Raw genomic sequence first — 27,421 nt, 5'->3', positions numbered from 1 at the left:
ACTAATGAACTCACCAACCTTTTGGTTGACACTTGAAAGCATGTTTATTCTCAGGTATGAAAGAAATCTTCCGCTGTGCATTTGCTCATCTTAGAGATATTACTTGGAGTCATTCATGACATATTTCAAAAGACGTTGCATTCGAGTCGTCGCGTTCATCAAGATTATTATTAAGTCAATTATAGTTAGATATATTATGAAATGGTATGCATGCCGTTAACTTTTGATGTAATGAAAGATTGTCTTTTCAAAAACGAATGCAATGTTTGTAAAATGTATCATATAGAGGTCAAGTACCTCGCGATGTAATCAACTGTTGTGAATCATTTATAATCGATATAGACTTCGTCCGGATGGATTAGGACGGGTCCTTTCAGTTGGTATCAGAGCGGTGGTCTTAGCGAACCAGTTCTGCATTAGTGTGTCTAACTAATAAGTCGTTAGGATGCATTAGGGAGTCTGGACTTCTACCGTGTCTGCATGTCAAAAGTTTTGCTTATCATTTCTTGTTGAAATTTATCTGCTTATCATTCTTAGTCTATAAAAATTTTACTGCATTGATTGCATGAACTGTGTTTTGACAAAAATTCGTATCTTAGCGTATCTGCTAATTCATATCTTAGCATATCTGTTATTGTAGACTTTGCCTGACAACTTTCGTAGATTACTCCGTAACTTATGGGATTTTAGTATTATATATGCATATGTAAATTATGTATTGCAGGGTACTAATCTACATCCTATAATCTATTTCTTATCAAAAATTCATCATCTGATCGTACGAGATGAATCCCTCAACCAGTTCGAGTCCCTCAGATTCCGATAGCTATTCCGATAGTTATTCCGACAGCTATTCCGACATGAATGTTCACCTAAGCTCCGGAAGCAGCGTCACCAGAACGAATCAACCAATCGGCCATCCCCAATTCATCTGATGGGTTTGTAGTTGACTTAATCGATGGAGACAAAAAGAAGGCGATCCTTTCCACCCACCAACCTGCACTTTTGACGATGAACCTAAAGCACTTACCGGTGAACCTATCTGAAACACCATTTTCAGCCTCATTTCTAGAGTAGCCCGTCAAGATTATATTCTATCTAAAATTCTAAACGTTATTCATTCGCTCGTTCTGACCGACAATCATCCCGGAGTAATAAGTCAACAAGCTTCGCACCCGAGTTGTAGCCTTGGAAAATATGGTGCAAAATGTACCAGCTTCAGCAACATCACCAGCACCAACAGTACCATCAGTAACAGCACAAGTATCATCAACAATTCATGCCTCAACATCTCATTCTGTACCTCGAGTATAATTATCGTTCCATGAATCGTTCTACATCATTTATCTTCGTTCGACATGGCGATTATATAATCTCTAATGTTTTAGAGATTATATATTCTTATTCTAACGGTAAATCAAATGAGTCTAATATCATATTGACTCATTAAATCCATGATTACATCTGAAGAAAATATATATGTATATGTGTTTTTATAAAGATTGTATTTAAAAATTTATTTGTACAAACTGTTAATGATGAAAATATTTTAACGGGTAGGTAATACCAGAAGAATATTTAAGATTTCATATTAATAAGTTACACTGTACATTCTTCGAATCTGATTCAATGATCATTTACTATCCTACTTACATCCACAGATATACGTATCCGTTCACCACAGAATAACCATTTTCACTCAAATTTCATATTTAGATTTTGACCTATCAGAATCCAACAAGTGGCATAATGAAGTAAACATTGGACAAAATTAAATTTATTAGAAACAAACAAATTAACTATGAGAAATTTTGTTAAGAATTCACGCTAACTGTTCCTAGCTAATTGTTCCTAGCTAACTGATTACACTTTATTTATCGCAATTTAATTATCCCAATTTACATTCTTGCAATTTTATTTATCGTCATTTAATTTCTGTTATTTACGTTACGCACTTTATTTATCGTTATTTAATTTCTGTTATTTATTTTACGCACTTTAAATATCGGGACACGTATACAAGGTTTTGACATATCATATCGACGCATTTATATATATTATTTGGAATAACTATAGACACTCTATATGCAGTAATGATCGAGTTCTCTATACAGGGTTGAGGTTGATTCTACAATAATATATATAATTTGAGTTGTGATCGAGTCTGAGACATGTACACGGGCCACGATACGTATTAATTAATTCGAATATTATAAATTAAACTATATATGAATTAATGGACTGTTAACTATGGACTATCGACTGTGGACTATCAAGATTGGACAATTAAAAATGAATTAAAATATTGATTATAACATATGAAACTAAACAATTCTTTAAGTTTGCCACTTGATTTCATCTCAAACCTCATTGGTATTATGACGATTACAATCTGCGTTTAAACCTTTCATGATTTTTGAAAACACCTCAATCGAGAGGATGAATCAACTGCATCGTATCTACGTAAGAAAAGATTGATGCATATAGTTATGCACCTGAAAAACTCTCGGAACCTGAGAAAACGTTTAACACGTATCTGTGCTAGCTCCTTTGGCGTTGTTATTACCGAAAATAACTTTACAATCCTTTTCCAAATTAGCCAATTTTGTCATAACTTCAACAAATCAATTTCTACTTTTCATTCGAATAAACTCTATTATAACCTTAATATATATGCGTTCTCTTTTATTGTTACCGGGAAACCTTTTATATTCCATCATATTACCAACAGACGTACCAGCAACGTCGTTTCTCCTTGGCTTAAATCTCTCCAACAAATCACTATATTTATCTATTGAAGTCTCATCATGTACTCATCCGCATCTTGTAACAAGATTTGCCATACCAATTATCGGGAATCAGCAAATCTGTATTGTGAGTCTCGCAACGTTTCCACATCAACAGTTATATGTATCCATATAACATTTATCTCTTAGAACTATGATCTTTCAATTCTGAAATTTTGAAAAGCACCCAGCCTACGAATCAATACATTGAACTTTGAAAAAGCTGAATGAAGCAGCAGAAACTGTGGGCAACTGTAAACGACCTTAATCGTCGGAAGTTGATGATAAAGAATAGTATGTTGGAAAAGATCATAAAAGTGGAACTGGAAAACGGATTGAGCTAACCAGGAAGGAAACCGTGGACCAATCACAAAGACTAAACTTGTACATTAAGAATCCTGATGATTCTGTTTCGGATGAAATCTTTAGCGAATACCTTGCTTCTGACTCCAAACTCTTGCGGACAAATTTTCTTCACCATCCTTCGATAATAGAAATTCCAAGATATTATCGTATCTTTCATTATAAATATCCTCCATATTTCTGAAGATATTTTTATAACTATTCTTATCTGAAATCATTAATCTCTTCGTGCTATCAGTGTTACATCATATAGAAACTGTTAGTTTCTATATTCTGTAAACTTTCGAGCTTAAAATATGAATGTTATTGAAGTAATGTTGGGAACTGAAGCATGAGTTAGTATAATATAATGACACTTGATCAACGTGATTATATTACAGTAAGTCATGCTGAGTTTCTAATGGAACGTGATGATTCACAGATTATAACGTCATCATGTGCCATGTTACACAACTCTTACGTTCTGTCTAATCTATAAACATATCAAGAACATATTTTTCTTGATAGTCCTATCTTTCCTTGAATTCTGGTAATTTGACAAGTTAAATTGTGCTATTACCGTTTCTTTCTTAGGACATTAACAATGTTCATTCTGAAACTTATATCTGTGAATTCTGGACCATTACAAGAGATGCCCAATCGCAAGAAGAAGAAACGAAGGGACAAAGCTCCGAAATAGAATCTGGATTATAAATCGCAGCAAATAGGAGGGAGTATTAACGGTGGATGACAGTGATTATAGGAGACAGGAATAGGAACATTGAAATATAAGAGAAAATATAAAGCCCAATAACAACACGGAAGTTACAAACCATGGATATTAATACGAATAGCAATATAAAGACACGGTATAATTAAGAATAGTATCACCCCAAGGTAATAGTAGAAGTAAACGGATTCTTCTGGTGGAAGATTAAAAAGAAGGATGACAGAAATGATAATTAGAAAAATATCAAGGAATAGAACTAGATTAAGTATTTTCACACTCTTTTGGATGTATGAACTAAGAAAGAAAATATAGAAATGGTGAGAATAATGGAATGGAAGAGTTTCATTTATAATGGAAATACCAGGCAGAGTAATCGAAGCAGATCGCCTTATTTAATTAGAGGATTCGGATTTCCTTATTTGCCAAGAATCAAATCTTTCAGATTTTGAAGATTTTCTTTAAATCCCTTGAATTCCGAAATTCAACTAAGACAACGTCAAAAGTTAAGACGCACCTTATTTTCTAAATTCAACCCTGACTACGTCAAAAGCTAAGACGAATCTCTATTTCTTCATTTCATTCTTTTGTGATAGCTTCACTCGTACTCTTCAAGTAATCGAATTATCTTATCTATATTACTCAACAGTAATAAAACTCTATTTATCAGCTCATATTCGTCATGAAAATATTTTTATTGTTAGCCATGACGACCTCACTCAAATTTCGGGATGAAATTTCTTTAACGGGTAGGTACTGTGATGACCCAGGAATTTCCGACCAAATTTAAACTTGAATCTTATTTGATTTCGATACGATAAGCAAAGTCTGTAATGTTGAGTCACGAAATTTTGAACTGTTTACATGAATTCAGTTAACCTTTGACCTTGCCCGATGATTCACGAACAATTGTTTGTAAATAAATATGTATATTTATAAATGTAAGTTTATATAATAAATTGAAATTATAAAAATATAAGTTAAACGTTAGAATTAAATATATAAAATGCAACATAATTAAGTAAAATTTAATATAAATCTATATATATATATATATATATATATATATATATATATATATATATATATATGAAATTGAACACATGTAACTTGTTATATCTTTTATGTTACTTGTATTATTAACAGATAATATTTCTACCTTGAACATTTAAAAATCATTAGTATTATTGTTAAAAATATTATTATTAACATAATTATAACTTGTATTATTATTAGTATCATTAATAAGATTATGATTATCAATTGTTTTTAGTATCATCATATTATTAATTATCATTTATAATTACTAGTCTCAATATCAATAATATTACTAAATAGATCGTTACTAATAGTGAATATTATTATTACCATTATCATTAAGGGTTAACATTATTATTACTATTATTATTATAAATTAATAATATTATCATTATTAAACTTATTATTGTTATCATTTTTATTTACTCTTATTAAGATTGTTAATAATATTATTATTATTAAGGTATATTTATTACTATTATTATTATTATTAGTAATATTATCATTAATATAATTATATATATAATAATTAATAAAATATATATCGCATTAAAAAAGATTAGAAAAGGGAATCTGACTTCGGTGAATGTAACTATCCATCTGTTTATATTTTTGTCATCTGTCTCTAAATTATTAACAGCTCAAATCTTTCCAGTACAACAAAATCGAATTAGTCAACAACCATATTCCATCTTTTATTTTTTTTATATTCTTCCTGTCCTTTGGAATAATCTCTGTCGATCGGTATTGGCCAAATAAATGATGCAAATCAGTTTTAGGTGTTAACTACAAACCCACATTATCAATTACCAACTACAGAAATCATTAACATTTTTTTATTTCAAACTAAACAGAATAAAAGGGAAGAACCCAGGTTCTCTGTTTTGTACGAGTTCCTTATGCCATTATTCCGATTACGAACCAAATTTTAAAATCCATAAATGTGGGAGGTTTTTAAATCATGTCTTGAAACTTTCTCCAAAACCTCAAATCCCAATTTTTTATATCGAGTACGAATTCAAAGAGTCAAACTTAGAGTTTCAAAGTCAACAATTTTGTTCATCAAGAAATTCGTAATCATATTGATGTTTCTGTATCAATTGATAATTTTAATGTATTCTAAGGTCGATTTGGAAGAGATTTCATGTTGTAATCAAGGTCTCAAAATGTACTAATCTCGAGATCATTTATTTATTTATTTTTTCTTCACGTCGACAACAGCAGGTCGCTGTTATTCTGTTTAATTTTTTTTTTTTTCGTGTTTGTTAATTCGATATAACACTTATGAAACGTTTAGGAATTTGTTTCTTATCTTAAAACAACCAACTTAAAACTTTGTTCATTAAAAATGGAGCTCTGGTCGATCTTAGCAATGAAGAGGAAGAAGAAAAGAGACAGATTGTTAATCGGGTTAAATAAATATCAGAATATTAATTAAACAGAAAAGCAGTAATGGTCCCATGGTTTAGATGGTGTCTGTGTTAGCAAGTGGTCGTGGGTTCGAGCCCCATCTCGTGCAATTCTTTTTACTGCAGCTTTAAAAGGGTATAAACCTTTTATATTAATTTTTTTATTATTATTATCATCATTATTATTATTATATTTACTAGTATTATTATTATTATTATTATTATTGTTATTGCTATTATTAAAGATTCTTAGGGTTACTAGTACAAGTATTAAAATTACTCTTATTATTATTACAAAATAAGTATTAGTATTCATTTATTATTATTATCGTAATAATCATTACAAATATGACTAATATCATTATTAATGTTGCTACTAATATTGTTTTCGTCATAATCTTATCATTTTTTTTTAAATGATCATTTAAAATATCTAATAAGATTAAAATTATTATTAAACTTACTACTATTATTAAAAATATCATTTTTACTAAAACTATCATTATTACTTTATAATTACTAGTGAAACTATCATTTTAACAAATAAATCTTTGTATATCATATATACTTATTACATATACTAAGATTACATTAATACTTTATATAACAAATGATATTTCATGAATACAATACTAATCACATATATAAGTAAATAGGTATATTATTATAACTAAATATTAACCATTATAACATTATATACACAAAAACAATATATATATATATATATATATATATATATATATATATATATATAATACAATATAAAACATAATATATGTATATGTTTCAAAATGAAAGTTACTATAAATCCTATATAACTATAAATATATAAATAATACATAATAAATAAAATTTGTGATTTACATTATATGTATTAATAAGTATATAATTGATATAGGTTCGTGAATCCGAGGCCAACCCTGCATTGTTCAATTTAGTCCTATGTATTTTACTACAAAATACAGCATGGTGAGTTTCATTTGCCTTTTTACCCTTTATATTTTTGGGCTGAGAATACATGCGCAATTTTTATAAATGTTTTACGAAATAGACACAAATAATTGAAACTACATTATATGGGTGAATGATCGAAGCCGAATATGCCCCTTTTGCTTGGTAACCTAAGAATTAGTAAACCGATCTACTAATTGACGCGAATCCTAAAGATAGATCTATTGGGCCTAAAAAACCCCATCCAAAGTGCCGGATGCTTTAGTACTTCGGTGTTGTTTTTATCATGTCCGAAGGATTTCCCGGAATGATAGGGGATATTCTTATATGCATCTTGTTAATGTCGGTTACCAGGGTTCAATCCATACGAATGATTTTTGTCTCTATGCATGGGACGTATGTTTATGAAAATTGAAATATGAAATCTTGTGGTCTATTAAAATGATGAAAATGATTATTTATGTTAAACTAATGAACTCATCAACCTTTTGGTTGACACTTGAAAGCATGTTTATTCTCAGGTATGAAAGAAATCTTCCGCTGTGCATTTGCTCATCTTAGAGATATTACTTGGAGTCATTCATGACATATTTCAAAAGACGTTGCATTCGAGTCGTCGCGTTCATCAAGATTATTATTAAGTCAATTATAGTTAGATATATTATGAAATGGTATGCCTGCCGTTAACTTTTGATGTAATGAAAGATTGTCTTTTCAAAAACGAATGCAATGTTTGTAAAATGTATCATATAGAGGTCAAGTACCTCGCGATGTAATCAACTGTTGTGAATCGTTTATAATCGATATGGACTTCGTCCGGATGGATTAGGACGGGTCCTTTCACCCATGACCCTCCTTCCTTCTGCAACTAATTCTCATCACTGGAACACTATAGACGGTACTAAATAAGTCTTCCATTACTTCATCTCGCAGTCTCTTTTATTACTGAAATTTTTGCCAGTCCTTATCGAAATCCATCATGAAACCATCCTACGAAGCTCTGACAATGTTGAGGGTCATCAGGGCATTGGCAAGGTTCGATCGATCTTCTCACCTGTCTCATCACAACATCTCACACAAAGCTTAGTAGATAACCAGTTAGTATTAATCAACTAACACACAAAACTCCTACATTCACTTAACCCGTCCCCTCAGATATGTTTGACACAACACTAGGTTTGGGAACATGATATTCAACACAATGTACATGTGGCCAAACCAATGCTCTGATACCAAGTTGTAACACCCTAAATTTTTTTAAAATACACAATGGAAGTCTTGACAACGAAAATACTCTTAAACATACTTAAAGCGTGATTACTACAAATCTATTAAGTTATACTATTACAAACGAACGGTGTTACGTTAAACTATATTTTTTTCATAGACACAAAAGCTTAGACATCAGAGTTCGGCTTTGTCAAACATATCGTCAACCGGAGCACTCCCTTTTATCTAGCATGCAAACTAATCAAAACCTGCAATGGTGGAATGAACTACCTAACAGATCTACCTGCAAGGGGGATTAGCACAACGCTATGTGAATGAACTACCTAACAGATCTAGCATACAGTACCAACTTGTACATAAACCACTAAACACAACAACCACAACAAGTCACAGCTCTAACTAGAGGACCCAACCTGACAGATCGAGATTGACCTCTTTGACTTTCACCTGATAGATAACTCCCACTAGAGGACCCAACCTGATAGATCGAGATTGGCCTCTTTGAGTTAACTGACAGATCGAGGGTAATCCACATAGTGCATATATACAGTCCACAAACAACTCAGCAATACAACCACAATACTAAGCATGGCAATCTAGCAACAGTATAAACAAAGTAGCACAACTTGCTACACTATGCTACACCCGGAAGTAGTCCACTCACCAATTACCAGCAAAACTCAGTAGTCTAATGTCACTGAGTCTTCACATCCACTTTATCACCTGAGAATAATACGTACCAAGTCAGTACACTTATCTCAATCACCTTTTATTAAACTAAACAGTTTCAATCATCAAACGGTTCAGCATAACCAAATCATAAAATATATAAACTATATCCATTACAAATTTTAACATATGAACAACATATATTTAGATTTGATCACTACCATATTAGTTATCATAACTAATAAAACCTAAATACTAATCCATATAACATAATTTTACACTTAGAACCATCTATCTTATCATATATAAATATCACATGATCATATAAATCATTTATATATATAATCTATAAAAACCTAATTATTGTAACTAATAAAATTCATATAGTTACCTTGATGTAGGAGCTAATAATCATCACAAGACTTAATTAAATAACAAAACTCAAAAGCTAAGAATTATGATTCAATATGTTTTGATCTTATATATATATATATATATATATATATATATATATATATATATATATATATATATATATATATATATATATATATATATATATATATATATATATATATATATATATATATATATATAGTGAATGAAAAAGCATGAATCAGGAATTAAAAGCATGATATTATGCCATGTGCCTAAGTCTATGCCATGTGTCAAATTCTATACCATGTGTCAAATTCTATGCCATGTTGTGATGCCCCGTACAAAACCATCGTGTACGGTTCATCAACAACAGGATCATTACAAGGTCAAACACTATATGCTGTTTGAAAACCAGTTTTGCATACATAAAAATATAGTGTTTTTCAAAAGATAACGTACTTCCTATGAATAGAAGCGTTAATATAAGTATGTGACTCAAAGGTCGTTACAAAGCCATTGGTTGAAAATAACATAAGTTACGAATGCAAAATAAAAGTTTCATGATTGAGACATCTCTAAGTAATGCAGCGGAAATCTAACACAGCAGGTCCATAACAGCAAGTCTATAACACCAAGACAGCAAGACTAACAGCGGAAGCAACAACGTCTAAGCACCTGAGAAATACACGCTTAAAAACTCAACACGAATGTTGGTGAGCCATAGTTTGTTTGTAATCAGTAAAGTAATGTAGACCACGAGATTTCAGTGCTTCAACCAGCAGTTTAAATCAGTATGAAAGGTATATGCTTAACCGTGGGCACCCGGTAACTAGACTTAACGTATGTATATCACCCCCTAAAAGTGCACTTGGCTAGTGCGTTTGTCCTCCAAGTATTAAACACCCGTTGTCTGCTAGCGCGACTAGCCCGAGTGGGGTTGTCAAACCCTATGGATCCATATCTAAGATTCGCGTTCACGGTTAGGAAACCAATGATTAAACGTTACCGAGCTAAGGGGAATCTTTGTGCCGTTTTGTAACCCACACATATATAAAGTTTAAGTACTCGTGTCTAGTATGTAAAACATAAAAAGCGCATGTATTCTCAGTCCCAAAAATAGTAAAAGTAGTAAAGGGATGCTATAACTCACAGTGAATAAGCAGTAAAAGTTGATACAAAAAGTATGCAGGTAGTAAGTCGGTCCGAAAGGTCGTCAACCTAAGTCAAAGGTCACTAGGTCAGTATGTTGTCCCCATAAGTTTAAAAGTGCATAAATTAAGTTTAAGTGTCATCATCATCATCATCATCATCATTCATCAAAGCTAAAGTAAGTTTAACAAGAATAGAGATCGAAACAAAAGGCTGATTTTGGACCGATGTTACGACCTCTATACAAATCAAAAAGATGCGTAGTCAGTGGCCATGGCTCCGTATGTGAGTCCTCTAACCGCTGTCCAGTTTTCAAAACCTAACTCGTCTTCGTTTGACCGTGGCGACGGTTTAAGTGCGAGTAGGTCAGAATTTTCAGCACGTCATTACAAAGGCGTAGTGACTTTCGGAAGGCTATAAATCCTAAACCGTATATCGGATTTAGGCGAGGCCTAAACGAAAAGTCATCTAATCAAAACGAACTATCTGAAAATAAATTTTTCAGAAGTCCAGGAGTCTGATCAGACCCTGAAAAACAGCAAACAAGTGCTCCGGTGGGTTTCTTGGAGCTTGATGCTCATCACGGTTCTTATCCTTGATGCTTGTAGCTTCAGGTGTACAACTCATTGATGTGTTAGCATCACTTTGACCAAGATTCAACTATAAACATACAAATTGTTAAGACCAAGTAAGTATACAACTCACTTAAGAGTTTTAGAAGGATGATGAACCAAGGTTACATCATATTCTTAGTCTTAACACAAATACAAGTTCTATTTACAACTAAAGCTACAAACTTTCCTTCAATCAAACAAGTATGAACACAAACTTGATCAAATAAAGTAATGGAACCCTAAGCTAGAGAGCTTGGATCCTTTTTACACAAGTTATGAGATTACAAAGCTAGAAAGCTTGAATCTTTGATGTTCTTGAAGATCTTGAAGCATAAAGCTTAGATCTTCAAATTACATGAGGATTACAAACACAAGTTTGAATCTTTACAACAAAATAAAGAGATTAAAAGCTAAAAGATTTAGATCTAACAAAATAAGTGAAGATTCAAAGCTAGAAAGCTTGAATCTTCCATGTTCTTGAAAGATTCAAATCCAAGTTTGAATCTACAAGATGTAACAAGATCAAAAAGCTAAAAAGCTTGATCTTCACATGATGATGATGATTTCGTGACTAGGAGAAGAAGAAGAGAAAGAAAATTTAATACTTACACTTTTTAGAGTGAGAAAGACTAGAGAGAAAATAAGAGAGTAAGTGTGTGTAAATTGTGAATAAGATCAAGTGTGAAATGGGTGAGCTAAGGCTTGTATTTATAGTGGAAATGGGTGTGGGGAGGCCCTTATGGCCGTTGGCATGGGGAGGGGGACAAGGGGACACCTTTTTTGCTTTTTGGTTAATGGTTGTCTAAAGTTGGTGCTTATGTTAGGATCCCATGCAACATTAAGAATAATGGTAAGCAAAAATGCTAGTATGTTGGCTCTTATAAATGGGCATTTGTCTTACATATAATTGGGTCATTACCCATTAATAATTGGGCTAATTAAATAGTCCACTAGCTAGAGTAGGGTGGGCTAAAGTCCAACAAGGTAGAAAGTCCAACAAGACTAACTAGTGTGTTCTAGTAAATTACTAAGCGTAATTAAGCATCCAAAAATCCAAGTAATTGTTATTATAAAATAACAATTAGTATTATGTAGTCATAATATTCCGATTATGACCAAAGTTAAACGTGTACCAAGTACATAGCTCGTTTCAAACGTCAAGTGACACGAACGATCGTAAAAGCATTCGGGGATCATGTTAAGTGATTACACACTTAATAGCACGTTGTAAGATATTAATGAAAGTAATTAATCATTAAATAAGATCCCAGAGCATAAACTAGCTCAGTACGCAAAAATACGCAGTTTCGTGAAGGCACAAAGCACAAAAGCAAGTTGGAAATGCCGGGTCGTTACAAATGTGTCAAATTCTACCATGATAGTTTGTCATGTGTCAAGTCTATCATTCTATTTATTACAATTATATTTAAATCATATTATAAAATAATATTATTTCTACATTTCGTCTAGACCATTAATCAGGGTGTTACAAATGGTATTTTAACCCGTATCCAATAGTTAGGTAGTTATGAGTGATGAGATTAGGGATTCATATACAGTAACTATTATAAATATATTTGCCATTACACAAACATCTCAATTGCAACCATATAATGAATTCACTATGAGTACTCACAATAAAACATGTATATCTCAACATAAAAATTATACATAATTGTCACAATATATGTTTGATAGTAAATTTAACAAATTATGTTCATTATTAGACAAACATTAGTACATTACACATTCTGGTAGAAGAATTTGAAATTACATCATGTTATATTACATTTATGTTTTCATTATATTTTTGAAAATATTATAAGATTTCTTAAATATCCAATGTATATCCATTAACCAGCTTAATCCAATAGATATTGATATAGATGGTTGAACTAAATTTAAATGGATATGAATATGTATATGAATATAAATATGGATAAAAAAAACTAAATGGATATGGATATGAATATGACCTTACGTCCTCACAAGATTCATTGACATCCTTAAGATGAAGGATTGAAGATAGAACCGTAAGAAATTGTGATGTAGAAGGAAGTAAAAAAGAATTAGAATAGGAATTTGACAAAAGTTTGTTTATTTTTATATCTAACATATTCAATGACCCATACTATAAAATTATAAGTGGGCTAATTTCAAACACTTTAGTAGGCCAAACTATTAAACTATAATCCCTAAAAATTTATGGGTTCTCATTGTTATATTTAGTGGTTTCCTGTACAAAAAATAAAAATAAAAAATTTGTGTTAAATTTCGAAAAACTAGTGGTGTCACAGTACCATGTATCTAACCACCTAAAGTCGCCACTGTTTGTAAATGTGGTGATTGGTTTAATTTTTCATTGCGAAAACGTCGGAGGGCTATCACTACAGGTTTTAGAACGTATATTAAAGATTGGCAAGTTAAGTACTTTTTGATTGACGAAAATTTATTTCCTTCCCCCAATGAAATGGTGTTTGGCAAGGGATGATCCTTGTGATGTGTATTAGGAACTGACACAATCATTACAGGAGTCAGATGAATTATTTCAGAAGTATAAATTGCGGGCTCGTGCTTTTCCGCTATGTGAAATCTCGTGGTTCAAGAAACGAGGGCAGGAGAGTTGGGTAAATTTATCTATTTCTTATTCTTAGTTTTTGATATGACTAAAGTTTAGTCAATAGCCCAATATTTGTATGTTGATGGTCGTTGCTTAGTTGGGGATATCGTTCGCTTTCTATTTATGTGACCAGATATATCAATTTACTTAGGTGATTATTATTTTATATAGAATGTAAACCTGCTGAAGACTCAATATTGTACTTATAAGGTTGCACCTAATATAAACTAATGTAATTGTCCTTGGACATAATTTTTTTTTTTTTTTTTTTTAAGTATTGGCCATGACTGATCACGCCATATTAAAATGTATGGATAATTTTATGCAGACTTTGGTAATTTAGAGAGGCATATATATTTATAGTAGTTCTTAATGTGCAGATAATGTATTGATGGGTTACTTAACTCAAGATCCCTCTTTAATGCTTATGGGTGCATCACAGAGCGTCGTTCCAACTGAGAATATTGATTATATGGGTGTTGGTATTTCTTCAGCTGTAGATGAAGAGAAACAAGAGGACTTTGAGGAGCCTTTGTTAGAAGCGATTGTTGCTCTTCCTTTAAAGAAACGGCAACTTGTGATGGTTGATAATGCGTCATTTTCGTTGGGGGTGTTATTGGTGAAAAGGCTCGAGGTGATTTACAGTCTGATATGCACCCTTCAGCTTCCAAAGCTATTGCGTATGATCTAGGTAGTGGGTTAAGCACCTCAAAGTTGCTTGTATTTGACTTGTGGTGAACCGGAAGACAACATATGGAAATCTTTTTCATTAGCTGATTTGGTTCCTACCAACGTGTTGCGAGTATGCCAATTTTTGGTGATTATTTTGATAACGTTGGACTCCTGACCAGCCTACGTTAACTACACAAGCAGCCGTGAGTATACACTATGGAGATACTTTAATTGAAACATTTAATTGTAAAGTTGTCCCACGAATGGTTCCAAATGATGATACGTCAAATTACAACGTACAAATACGGTACATAATGACCGTATTTGTTGGTATCACTCACAAGAGAGGTTAGATTTCTTAAATTAGTATGAGAGTTTGTGGGTGATTTTATCGTGTCGGGTGGCGATTCCCTATTTGGTAACTCATATTACAGCTTTGAATGTAATCACTGGCGGATCTAGGTTTCGTAGTCACTTGTGTCACTAATTAAAAGTTAAAAAAAAAAAAAAAAAAACATTACACTATCTAGTGGTGTCACACACAAAAAGTTACACTATACAATAGTATCACTAGTTAAAAACCCCGAAATTTTTTAACTGCATCGCGTATTTCAGTGGTAGCCCGTGCTACCACTGAATATAATATAGATCCGCCCTTGAGTGTAATTGGTTTTACGCCCTTATCCTTGGTAGGAACCGACCGAATATGAATGAGAAAATATATCTTTATTGACTCCAGATATTTTTATTATAGTGACGATATATTAACTAGGCACTGAGTTTATTATCTTTGATACTCTATAAAAGTGGTAATGTATATATGAATGTCGATGATTTCTTTATTGCATTCTTGTTTGTTTTTAGGCAAATTTACCACAAAGCTCCACGGAAGGAAGGTTGATGGCTTCTATATTTTGTAAGATATTCTAAAAGCTATATCTTACCAAAGTTACTATGACTTGACTTTCTCCATGTTTTCAAACTTGTAGTATTATTTATGATATCATATATGTATTTTATATATTTTAATAATACTTACTCTAGTATTTGTCACTCTATAATCCTCCTAACTTCAGTTATCCAGTATTCGACTTCATAAATCAACATCAGTCCCCTTTCAAGAATTAAAAAAAATCCTTATGACAGTTACAATACCCATATTAGGTGGATCATGATGCAGAAACGAAAACCCGAAATGCATATAATATTGTTATGGCTTCACCCCCATATTAGCTCACCTTGCAAGCGGGAAAGCTTCTATCTCTTATAGAGAATAAACATAGGGGAAAGAGAAATACAAGAAGTCTGCAATCTTACTAATAACTAAGAAAAGTGGTTTTGCTTTACTAATGCAACACTCCTCACATTCTCAAAGTAGTTGCCTCCGTCCTGCTTCTAGAATAGAGTAAGCTTCAATAAACATAAAAAAAACTCTTGCGTAACATTTATAACACTTCCTTTGACACCAGTTAACTTAAAAGATTAACGCCTTCAATCTTCAAAAATCAAAATAACATAGTACTATGCAATAGTCACTTTCAGAACATTTGGTCAAACTACAACTATGTTACCAGCTGAAAATCCACGTCATGTCCAAATAAGATACAAATTTTTACTCCCCTATTAATAGTACACAAAAAAATAAATAAAATAAATAAAATAAAAAATAAAAAATTTAAGAAAAAAATGATTATCACATAAAAAAAAATTTACTTTACAGTTTTACCTCTTACTTTTTTACCTATATTTTTGTCTTATAAGTAAAAGTTAAGAGCATAAAGGAAATCTACCTTATTATTTTAAATAAACTATTAATTTTGGACAGTCCAAAAAAGAATATTGGAACCATTAAGATGCTACGGAGGAAGTAATAATTTCATTCAAAATTATGTGTTTGCATTAGAATTGACCAATATTTACCATTTCTTTCCAAATCAAACATTGTATTTACTATTTTCAACTCATCCATTTTCATTCTATCAAGATTTAAGAACCGGAGCAGTAAAGTGGCAATCTTGATCCATTACATGACACTGAGGAGTAACAATGTACCACAAGACCGACCCAAATTTCCTTCAGCACAAGCTTTCCATTTGACAATTTTAACCTCTATAAAATCAATAACGAATAATGGATATAATCTGCAAACTCTAGATTCAATACTACGATCATAGTAGTATCATGGATATTATGAAGTTTAAAATCAAAAGCACAACCAAGGGCGAGTCTAGGCTTTGACCCGCGGGGTCACGGGACACCACTAGTTTGAAAATTTTGTGTAGAAAATTCCCTTTAAAATGTATATGACACCACTAAATTTAACTACAGGACCCCATATATTTTTCGAATTAATAACATTTCCTTTAAGTTGTATAGGTCTATAGGATACCACTAAATTTAACTACTCGGACCTCATATATATACTTTGAATTTGTAGTTTTTAAAAGTAAATAACCATTAAAATAACAATAAAATATAATTAGTACTGGAAAAAAAATCGGGACCACATTGAGTTTCGTTTCTGGAATCGCCACTGAGCACAACTATAAACACAAACCTCACACTTACAAACCCTACGCCCATAGGTTTAAGATCCAGGTATATATTAGAAACAAAATTATCAACCTTGAAGAAGCATGATTAACGAACCAAAGCCTGCGTACATTAAACAAAAACAAACGTCATCCTTTTCATACAGTAATGAATCGTTCTATTCAATTGCTACATATAATTTGTTACTACAACTAAAGTAAAGGTCTGAAGCCAACACCTTGAAAAATGATATTTGATATTAGATGAAATAACTTAAATAACTTAATGTGTCCTGCCTTTTTGCCATCAATTGTTAAAAAAATCAAGATTATCAATTTATCACCCCTTGCTATCAATTGTCATGGGCAAGGTGTCCTGTTTTCTAGTCCCATTCTGCAATTTAACAAACACCAAATTTAACAACTAATCATTGCATACAAACGTTAATAGATCAAAAGCAGTTTTCAGTTTATCTACAGACATCTATCTGTGTGTTTCAAATGGTTAAAAGAAAAGATCACACACAAATATATGTATCGTTACTTACAGAAGATTGAAGGTGCGCCATTTTGTTCATTTGGGCGAAAATATTTCCATAAAAACGGGCATCTTTCTTGTTATACTCCATGACTTTTTGTTTCAATACCTTGTACTCCAACTTCACATCCCTGGTATCAGTAAGTAATTTGAGGTTCCAAAAAGCAAATCTTTTACAAATTATAGGTGGAATAACTACCCATTATGTTACTCACTTGTACAAAAATAACCCATTTTGATCTGAACCCATCTTAATGTGTTACGAAACTGCCTGACCCGCCCATTTGCTACATCTAATTACAAAGAGTATTTTGACCAACTTCAAAATAAAAAATCAAAGATCATATAACCAATAATACCTATTATCAGGATCAATCTCAAGTGCTTTCTTGATATCCATCTCTGCAAGATCCAAATCAGCAAGCCGAATATATGCTTGAGCTCTCCTGTAAAGTGCCTTAACATTCTTGCTGTCAAAATTTAAGACCTTTGTGCATATATTTACCGCTAGTTTATAATCTCCCAATTTTAGTTTGCAGACTGCATTGTTTAGATTGCAGCTGATTCTTAGAACCCTGGCTTGTTGTTTCTCAACTTCACTAAAAGCAGAGTCGTATTCGATGAAACTTAGAGCCTATGTCAAAGAAAAGAATCTATTATTAGCAATTATACAACAATAAAATTAAAAAATCTCATATATTTGACATTACCTTTTCGTATCGCTTTGAAGCTCTCTCGTATTTTTGTTTTATGAAAAGGTTATTGCCTTCTTCTTTCTTTCTTCCCGAAGTTTCAATCTTTTCTTGTGTAGTTAGTTCCCATGTGTCTTTCTCCTGTAATCAATAACGCTTTATATTAATGCAACTGAATTAATCAACTCTTTAGGTAAAACAGAAAAAAAAAAATCAAAACTTTATTATTGAAATGCCATAAATAGCTTAGTAGAACCTTTTCAAATGAAGTCAACTCTACATGGTAGTACACAGTAGAATTTGCAGAAACAATAGCTGAATCTTGATGTGATACGGATGAACCAAATGCGTATTCTGGATGAATAGTTAGCAGTGCAATTTCACCCTTCTTCATGGTCCTTACACCCTTATCAATCCCATCTATAACTTGTTCTGTCATAAACAAAACACAACACTGTCACAATCTCACTGTAAATTTGTATAAAGAAATATTAGTTTAACAGACAATGCACTTACCTTCATCTATTTTAAACTCGAAGGGTACCTCATCATATCCTTTTTTCACAAAAACAGTTCCATCTGGTAGTTTACCAACCAGTTTTACTACAGATTCATCAACAAATCAATTTATTAATGGATTTTAGATGTGATAATATCGACCCATTAATAAATAAAAGGTTTAATCGGGTGGTGCTTAATCTCAAAATGTAAAACATAACTTATCTAAAAAGGGAACAGATCAATGGGTCAAACTTAGAAGCTGCAGACATTCTATTATTAATACTCACAACTTCCTAGATTGTTTATTCAAAATCTATTATAACATTAGTTTTATAGCCAACTTTTAATCATAATTAAAGCGTTACTTAAATGTAAAATGAAATAAACCTGGCAAAAGCGTTTGCAGGCTAATCAATCCATTCTCAAACGGTCTCTACCAATACTAAAAAGGATAAGTTTCAGCCGTGACCGATTTTGATTATTTATCCTGCCCGCCCATTTCAACACCTTCTAATCAAGTTTATCCCATGACCCAAAACAAAACAATGCACATAAAAAAAAACCTTGAACAATTGCACCGTCGTTTGGGCGGTCATAGCCTTCTCCCTCATTCAAGATTTTCTTTATAACCTTATTGTCGGCTGTAACTTCAGAAATAGTCTTCCACGAAACCAGCTCGAGCGTTATTTGGACGATGGTGTTTGGTAACACAACACATTCGTTACCACTTGCTGGGTCCCTACCGTTCTCCCCGAATGCATCTGCAACAATAAAAAAAATGGTCATAATTATACCATCAAGATTCAATCTTTGTGCATACGAAACTAACACTTCATGCAAATAAATTTGTTAGATAGTTTTCAAATATCTTACATTGTGGCTTTACAGTAAGGAGGGTCTTCTCTCCCTTCTTCATGGTTTTCACAGCTTTTGACAAAGCAGGACACAAATACCCTGCACAAATATTAGCCAACCCGCTCATTTTGCAACGTCTAAAGATAACAGAACTGTTTTATAAGCAAGAAACTACTTACCTTCCTTCACAATGAATTCAACTTTCTCGGATTTTGTAACTAAACGCCCATCCTCAAGTCGAACCTCGTATTTGACTAAACACAAACCCATGTGATCAAAACTCCTAAAAGATTGTTTTTTTAGAACGTTTATACACTAAAGGGAGTGATCTGTACACCACCAAATTTATGCATACACCACCATAACTGCTTGAGAGGGTTGTACAGTACAACATTATAATGCAATGTTTAATGGTATACACATAATTTTAGTGGTGTACAATCATCACCCATACACAAAGGACAAGTCATAATGTACCTAGCACTTCGTCTGGATCTTTAGGGGTCTGCCAGCTGTCTCCTTCCATTAGTATAGTCTTCAATATACCTCCATCTTTGCATATATCCTTCACTTTGGTCCATGAACGCAACTCGATTTCAAACTCAAGTGTCGAGTTAGGTGGGATTGTTGGAGGCGATCCAGATTCTCCGTATGCTAGTGCAGGTGGTATTATGAACCGCGCTTTTTCACCTTTCTTCATTGTCTTGATACCATCATCCCAGCCTTGGATCACATGTCCTGTATCACCACTTTACAAAAAAATTAAGGAACTACAAAAGTGGTGCAATACATAAAAGTACTTATAAACACCCTTTTAATAAGGTTATAATGTGAGGTAATTTAATGTGAGGTAATTTAAGACACATTTGAAAGATGAATTATCACTTCAACTAGTTCAAAACACATCTTACCGAGCCCGAGCTTGAACTTAAATGGATTCTCTAGAACAAAGCTTGAATCAAAACTAGTTCCATCAAGTAAACTTCCCACATAGTGAACTGCAAACTCAAAAACACTAATTAGATCACTAAATTACACCAGAAATCAGATCACAATATTAAACAACCACATATGCACATGTTTTTTGTTTGATTTTGAAGTTTTATTAATAAATATGTAAATTAAATCTCACTAGGGTGGCATTAATGTATACAGAGTCCTGCAAAATACTTGAACTTTGAGATTATATAAAAAGTAAAACGAACTATGATTGTCCTTATTTTATAAATTTTCAAAGATTAAGATATAAAAAAGCTTTAAAATATAACGGATAAAGTTTCCATTTTCGGAAAAGAGTAATTTTTTTTTATGATTTTAAGATTCTCTTTTTCTCAAAAAATTTATCCAGAAAAGTAGCCTAGGCATAATTTTAACAGAAGTAGATACATATACATACATTGTTTTATCAAACAAACAAACAAAAAGTATAAAAATTACCTTCAACTTCATCACCAATAAGGGGACTTTCATACCCATCACCTTCCTTAATAATCTTTTTCTTCAACCCATTTTGTCCAATCTCCTTCTCCTGTCCAACTATATCGTCTCCCATTCCTTCTATCCCGTCGCTCTATTTGAATTTTTCAGAATTCGGAATCTCAAATTTATCCTCCATTTATCCAATAACAATATATATATATATATATATATGTAAAAGTTAGCACTGGTATCCAAATCCAAACAAAGAAACAAAAAGTGAGTTGAATGTGAGGTTGTTATGTGTTGTGTGTTTGGATATGATGTTAGAGGCTATGATAGATTGTGTCAAAATAACACAAAACATTTAGTGGTTCTGGCAGTATATATAAATTATGGGATTGAAGGAAGATCAGTTGCATGGATTTAAAGAGATGATGTTATATTTCTTGATTGGCTTGTTTTTTTCTATGATCCAATTATTCATGGGTGTGTTACACCTTAAATCAACCAACGTTACTTTACTATTCTAGTACGGAGTATTTTTTTTTTTTTTTTTTTTATTTTTTTTTTGAAACAAATTTATGGCCTTAAGGGTATTTTGTTTTATTTTTGATTTAGTTATATTTAGTTATCTTACCAAAGGTTTGATAAGTTGGTGATTTTATTTTGTTAAAGGTTTTTTTTATTATTGTGGTAATTAAAATTATTTATAATATGTCCTAAACTGTGAATTTAGGAAAACTATCTAATTCTATTTAGTTCCCACTGAATAATAAAGATTTTTCTGTTATTGACGTATATAATCCTATACTTTTTTCGACTAACAGTCATTTTTTTATTATCTATCTATTTTACAAATTCTATTTAGGCAAATGATCCAAAATAAGTTGCAAAATTAAAGTATATCGTATTTAGGGAAGACAATGGTTCGGATATGGATCGGGTGATGCCGTATCCATATCCATTTAGTATTTATTCATCCATATCTATATCCATATCCATTTTGTTTTTGTTCATCGATCCATATCCATTGGATTAAACGGGTTAATGGATATCCATTGGATATTAAAAAGATATTATATTTCCAACTATGCTATTAAACAAAAATGTTTTATAACTTATGTTATGCGAGGTGTATACGAAATAGTTATATTTTTGTTACGAAATACTACGAAATACTACACAGGTTTTATTAATTTACGGATGAGATATACCTAAACCTTGCTACAACACTTATAGGCAGTGTACCTAATCGTAGAGTAGTGTAGTTTTTAGTAATTCCGGTTCGTTCCACAGGGAGCTAGCTGAGTTTAACGCTATATTTTTAACAACTATATTTATATAAAATATATATAATTATATATAGTAATATTATTATAAAAGGGGGGTTTTTTTACCGTTAAATGACCGGTTTGTCGATTTTATATTTTAAGTGTAAAGATAAATGACAATAATTAAAGTGCGTACAATAATTAAAAATACAAATAAAGCGTAAAAATAAATGACGATAAATAAAATGACAGTAAATTAAAGGTACGATGAAATATGAAATAAAAGTATTATGCTTATTTAAACTTCCGTAATCATGATGTTTGACGTTTTGATTTTAATTAATTGTTACCCGGGTTAAATGTCCTTTGTCTTGGATTATTTGATACCTATCTGGTTTTTGTCCATAATAGTCCATCGGTCATAATTATAAAATGCTTGTCAAATTAACCTTATTCCCGAAGTCAAATATTCCAACTAATTATGGATTCGAACTGTAACAAGGTTTTAATACTTTGTTAATAATTACACCAGGTTATCGACTGCGCGTAATTCAAGGTTTTAATACTTTGTTAAAAATTACACCAATTATCCTTGTATGTAATCTACCCATGTTTTAATGAGATATGAATATTAATTTACCCACTTGATCAGAATGAATAATCAATTATCCAACCCGAATAATTAATTAAATGATCGTAAAAGATATCGTATAAACGTCACTAAATAGGACATACATAATCATTTTAATAATTATTAGATTAACTAATTTGAAGATAGGTTCGACAGGTTCCAATGAGTTGTTATTCGATTAGACAATACCCCCTATCTATTAATAGTCAATAGTCCAATGTCCACAAGTGTCGGTCTTTTGTCCAAACCTTAATTATGGTACAAAATCTAATAACCCAATCTTAATTTTTAGTCCAACATCACGATTACTTTGGCTTAAATAAGCATAATAATAACTTAGTTACGAGACATTAATTTAAAAAGGAAGAACATAGCTTACAGTGATTATTTATCGCGTAGCGTTACCCGGACAGAGTTCCGACTTAAAACCCGTAAAACATTTCTTACAATAACCCAATTATTATTAAACTTAAATTAAAATTAAAATTATAAATATATATATTTATTTTACAGATGAAGAGAAGAGAAAAAGATGTGTGTTTTATTTCGGCCAGAAAACGTGAGTTTTATAGAATGTGGCCTGCTACAGTAACTCATGCGGTTGCATGAGTTTTGTGCCTTCTGGCCATGCGATCGCATGACCGTCATTTCCTTGTCACATACTTTTTGGCTCCTAGCTTGTCGACATATTTATTTAATATATATAATATATATATAATTTTATATAATTATATATATATTATATTATATTCATGTGCATAGTTGATTTGTAATTTTAGCTCCGTTGCGTCGCGCGTTGATAGTTGGTTCATGTCCCGGTTCCAGATTTTCGAACGTCCTTGCGTACTATTTAATATCTTGTACTTTGTGTTTTGCGGCTTGTACTCTTATCATTTTTGGACGTTTCTCATCAATAAATTGAACCACTTGAATTATATCTTGTACATTTGAGCTTTTTGGTCATCTGCGTCTTCAAATCGTCGTTTTCTTCTTTTATCTTCGCACTTATTTATTTAAACGAATATTACATAAAAATAGAACAATTGCAACTAAAAGCTTTACATATTGGAAGAATATTGTGTCTAAATATATGTTCATTTGGAGCACTATCAATAACAAATATAAATATAACATGACATAATTAAAATCTATTCACTAAAACGTGCAATATTTGTCGAATATATAACACGATTTGTTGACTTTACTATTAAATATAGACTATTAAAAGTTAAATATGTAATTTGTATGTTTATATTGTTAGATACGCGTGTTTTATCGTAATATATCATAGTTATTTCATAATAAGGTTGAATGAAAAATGTAAATCTAACAGTAAATGCATTTGTAATGGTAAATAGATAAACATATATGTATTTGTATATGTATTTCGGGTGTTAATGTATATATCCGTGGATGAAAGTTTTCATTCATATCCATATTCGTATTCATATCCATTTAAGTTCATCCATATTCATCACGAAGCGGGTGGATCGTGTGACGCCCCGTACAAAATTAACGTGTACGGATCATCCACAACAGGATCATTACAAGGTCAAACACTATATGCTGTTTTAAAATAAGTTTGCATTCATAAGAAGGGGTGACGTCATAACCAACATCAAAAGTTTTACAAAAAATAGTAGGCCTCTACGAATAGAAGCAATTAACATAAGTACGAGACCCAATGGTCATTACAAATTCATTGTTTCAAAGGTAACATAGTTTGTTAATGCAAGGTAAACGTTTCATGCAGAGACATCTCTAACAAAAGCAGCGGGAGTCTACACAGCAAGACTACTACAGCGGAAGCATCAAACCTCTAAGCACCTGAGAAAACATGCTTAAAAATGTCAACACGAAGGTTGGTGAGCTATAGTTTAAATGTAACAGTAATGTAAGGTAGGCCACGAGATTTCAGTGTTTCAAAACAGTATGAAAAGTATATGCTAAACCGTGGGCACTTGGTAACTAACTTAACGTAATATCACCCCCTAAAAGTACACTTGCCGAGTGCGTAAGTTTACGAAGTATTAAACACCCGTTAAATGCTAGCGCGACTAGCCCGAGTGGGGATGTCAAACCCTATGGATCCATATCTAAGATTCGCGTTCACCGGTTCGAAGACCAATAACTAAACGTTACCGAGCTAAGGGGAAAGTTTATGCCGTTATATAACTCACACATATATAAAGTTTAAGTACTCGTGCCTAGTATGTAAAACGTAAAAAGCGCATGTATTCTCAGTCCCAAAATAGTTAAAGTAAAAAGGGATGTTATAACTCACAGTGAAAAGTAGTAAAGTCAATACGAGATAAGTAAGCAAGTAGTTGGTCCAAAAGGTCCTCAACCTAAGTCAAAAGTTACTAAGTCAGTAAATCGTTCCCAAAGGTTTAAAAGTATGTAAATTAGGTCTTAAGTATTATCATCATTCATCATCAATCAAAAAGAGTAAAGTAAGTTTCAATCAAGAATAGAGATAAAACAAGGGTTGACTTCATTCAGCTGCTACGACCTCTATACAAATCGAAAAGATGCGTAGTCAGTGGATATGGCTCCATATGTGAGTCCCCCAACCACTGACCAATTTTTAGAACCAAATTCGTCTTCGTTTGACCGTGGCGATGGTTTAAGTGCGAGTAGGTCAGAAATTTCAGCACAACGTTACAAAGGTGTAGTGACTTTCGGAAGGCTATAAATCCTAAACCATAAATCGGATTAAGACGAGTCCTAAACGAAAAGTCATCTAATCGAACCGAAAAATATGGAAATCAACTTTTCCAGTAGCCTAGGTGACTGATCAGACCTCGAAAACAGTAAACAAAGTGCTCTGGTGGGTTCTTGGTGCTTGATGTTCATCACGGTTCTCATCCTTGATGCTTGTAGCTTCAAGTGTACAACTCGTTGATGTGTTTGCATCACCTTAACCAAGTTTTGACCATCATGACACTTGCGTATGTCTAATATAAATAGCACAACTCATTTAAGGGTTGTAAGAAGGTTGATGAACCAAAGTTACATCAAGATCTTAGATCCGACACATACATTAGTTCTAATAGTAATATTAAGCTATAAACTTGAATGTAAACTAAATAAACAAGATCTTAAGTTGTAGAACTTAGATCTTAGTTAGATCTTGAAGATCATAGACTAGAAAGTCTAGATCTAGTGTTCTTAAGTTAAATCCTAAGTTATAGAACTTGGATCTTCAATTTAATAAAACCATAAGTTATGAAACTTAGATTTTAATCTTGTAGAATGTATATATAAGCTTATAAGCTTTTATTTTAGACAAAATTGGAAGACCATAAGCTATAGAAACTTAGATCCAACATAAGTGTATAAAGTTATAACTAGAAAGTTTAACTTCCATGTTCTTGAACTTACAAAGTTTAAACTTCAGTTTCAAGAAAAATGAGATCAAGTTTAACTAGTAACACTTGACCAAAATTAAATAAAGTCACGAATTGAAATGTATACAAAAAGGAATAAATAAATTAAAGCTACAAGTAACAAGTTCATGTTTGTTTTATACTTAAGGAGATTCAAGTCAAAGCTTGGATCTTAAGACAATAAACCTTAAGTTTCTAAAACATGAACACAAGTAAGATCTTAAAGCTTATGAACTTTAGATCTATATAACTTTTCAGGTGTAGAACCTTAAGCTAACAAGCTTAGATCCTTGTTCTTGATTCCTCATCAAACAAAGGATGGAAGGAGCAAGATTCATAAAGATACAAACTAGAAAGTTTGATCTTTAACAACAAACAAGAAAGATGGTGATGATACTTAGCATTTTTTCAAAGGGAGAAAGAAGAAAGAAAGAAAAAGATTTTACTTACAATTTAGAGAGAAAGTTTTAGAGTAAGAAGTGGTGTAAGAAAGATATGTGTAAAATGAAGTAAAACTAGCATATATGTAACAAAAAAAAAGAAAATGGAACTCATCTCCCCATGACCCAAGGCCGACGGTTTGGCCTCCAAAAGGGGGTGGTCAATGTTCATCTTTCAAGTGTGGGAGGGTGGTGTATGCTAGGAAGGAGTATAAGTCAAATACATGGAAAAGAGGTGCATGCATGCTTGAGACATCTTTGTCTCCTACACCTTAATTAATCTTGTTTAATCTTAATGTATTACTAGCATAAAAATGGGCTCACTAATTAGTCCATTAAGTAATGTAGGGTGGGCCTTGATAGTCCAGGTCCAATAACATAAGCCCATGTATAAGTATGCAACAATTTAGTAAGAAGCCCAAGTAATTAACTACTTACATTAGTTAATTAGGAATAATTAATAATAATTAATTATTAACGTAAATAATATTCGAAATATTATTCGTGAAAAGCGCGTGTCGAAAAGACGAGTCGGGACATGGAAAGCCACTTACGGTGACAAGGAAAAT

The 27,421-nt window shown here is 32.0% G+C and overlaps 1 protein-coding gene across 4 annotated transcripts; it reads right to left on the bottom strand.

Annotated features, from left to right (window-relative positions):
• Window positions 1-16,930: 16,930 nt before the first annotated feature.
• Window positions 16,931-20,706, bottom strand: LOC139843941 (peptidyl-prolyl cis-trans isomerase FKBP65-like). Of its 4 annotated transcripts, XM_071834125.1 has the most exons (12): window positions 20,614-20,706; window positions 20,180-20,451; window positions 19,882-19,956; window positions 19,721-19,801; window positions 19,411-19,608; window positions 18,863-18,949; window positions 18,603-18,778; window positions 18,365-18,487; window positions 18,014-18,288; window positions 17,665-17,785; window positions 17,414-17,510; window positions 16,931-17,240 (listed from the first exon to the last, which is right to left on the bottom strand). In XM_071834125.1, the coding sequence occupies exons 2-11, from the start codon at window positions 20,400-20,402 to the stop codon at window positions 17,457-17,459; spliced, it is 1,413 nt and encodes a 470-aa protein (XP_071690226.1). In that variant the 5' UTR covers window positions 20,403-20,451; window positions 20,614-20,706; the 3' UTR covers window positions 16,931-17,240; window positions 17,414-17,456. The 4 variants fall into 4 exon arrangements, with proteins under 4 accessions (XP_071690226.1, XP_071690225.1, XP_071690227.1 ...); XM_071834124.1 differs by having other exon boundaries at window positions 16,931-17,510; XM_071834126.1 differs by having other exon boundaries at window positions 16,931-17,510; window positions 18,863-18,925.
• Between the last annotated feature and the right edge of the window lie 6,715 nt (window positions 20,707-27,421).

Source organism: Rutidosis leptorrhynchoides, chromosome 4 (genome assembly GCF_046630445.1).
Source record: "Rutidosis leptorrhynchoides isolate AG116_Rl617_1_P2 chromosome 4, CSIRO_AGI_Rlap_v1, whole genome shotgun sequence".
Taxonomy (NCBI): domain Eukaryota; kingdom Viridiplantae; phylum Streptophyta; class Magnoliopsida; order Asterales; family Asteraceae; genus Rutidosis; species Rutidosis leptorrhynchoides.
Note: the sequence above shows the minus strand (reverse complement) of the source record. Positions and strands in the feature narration are given on the sequence as shown.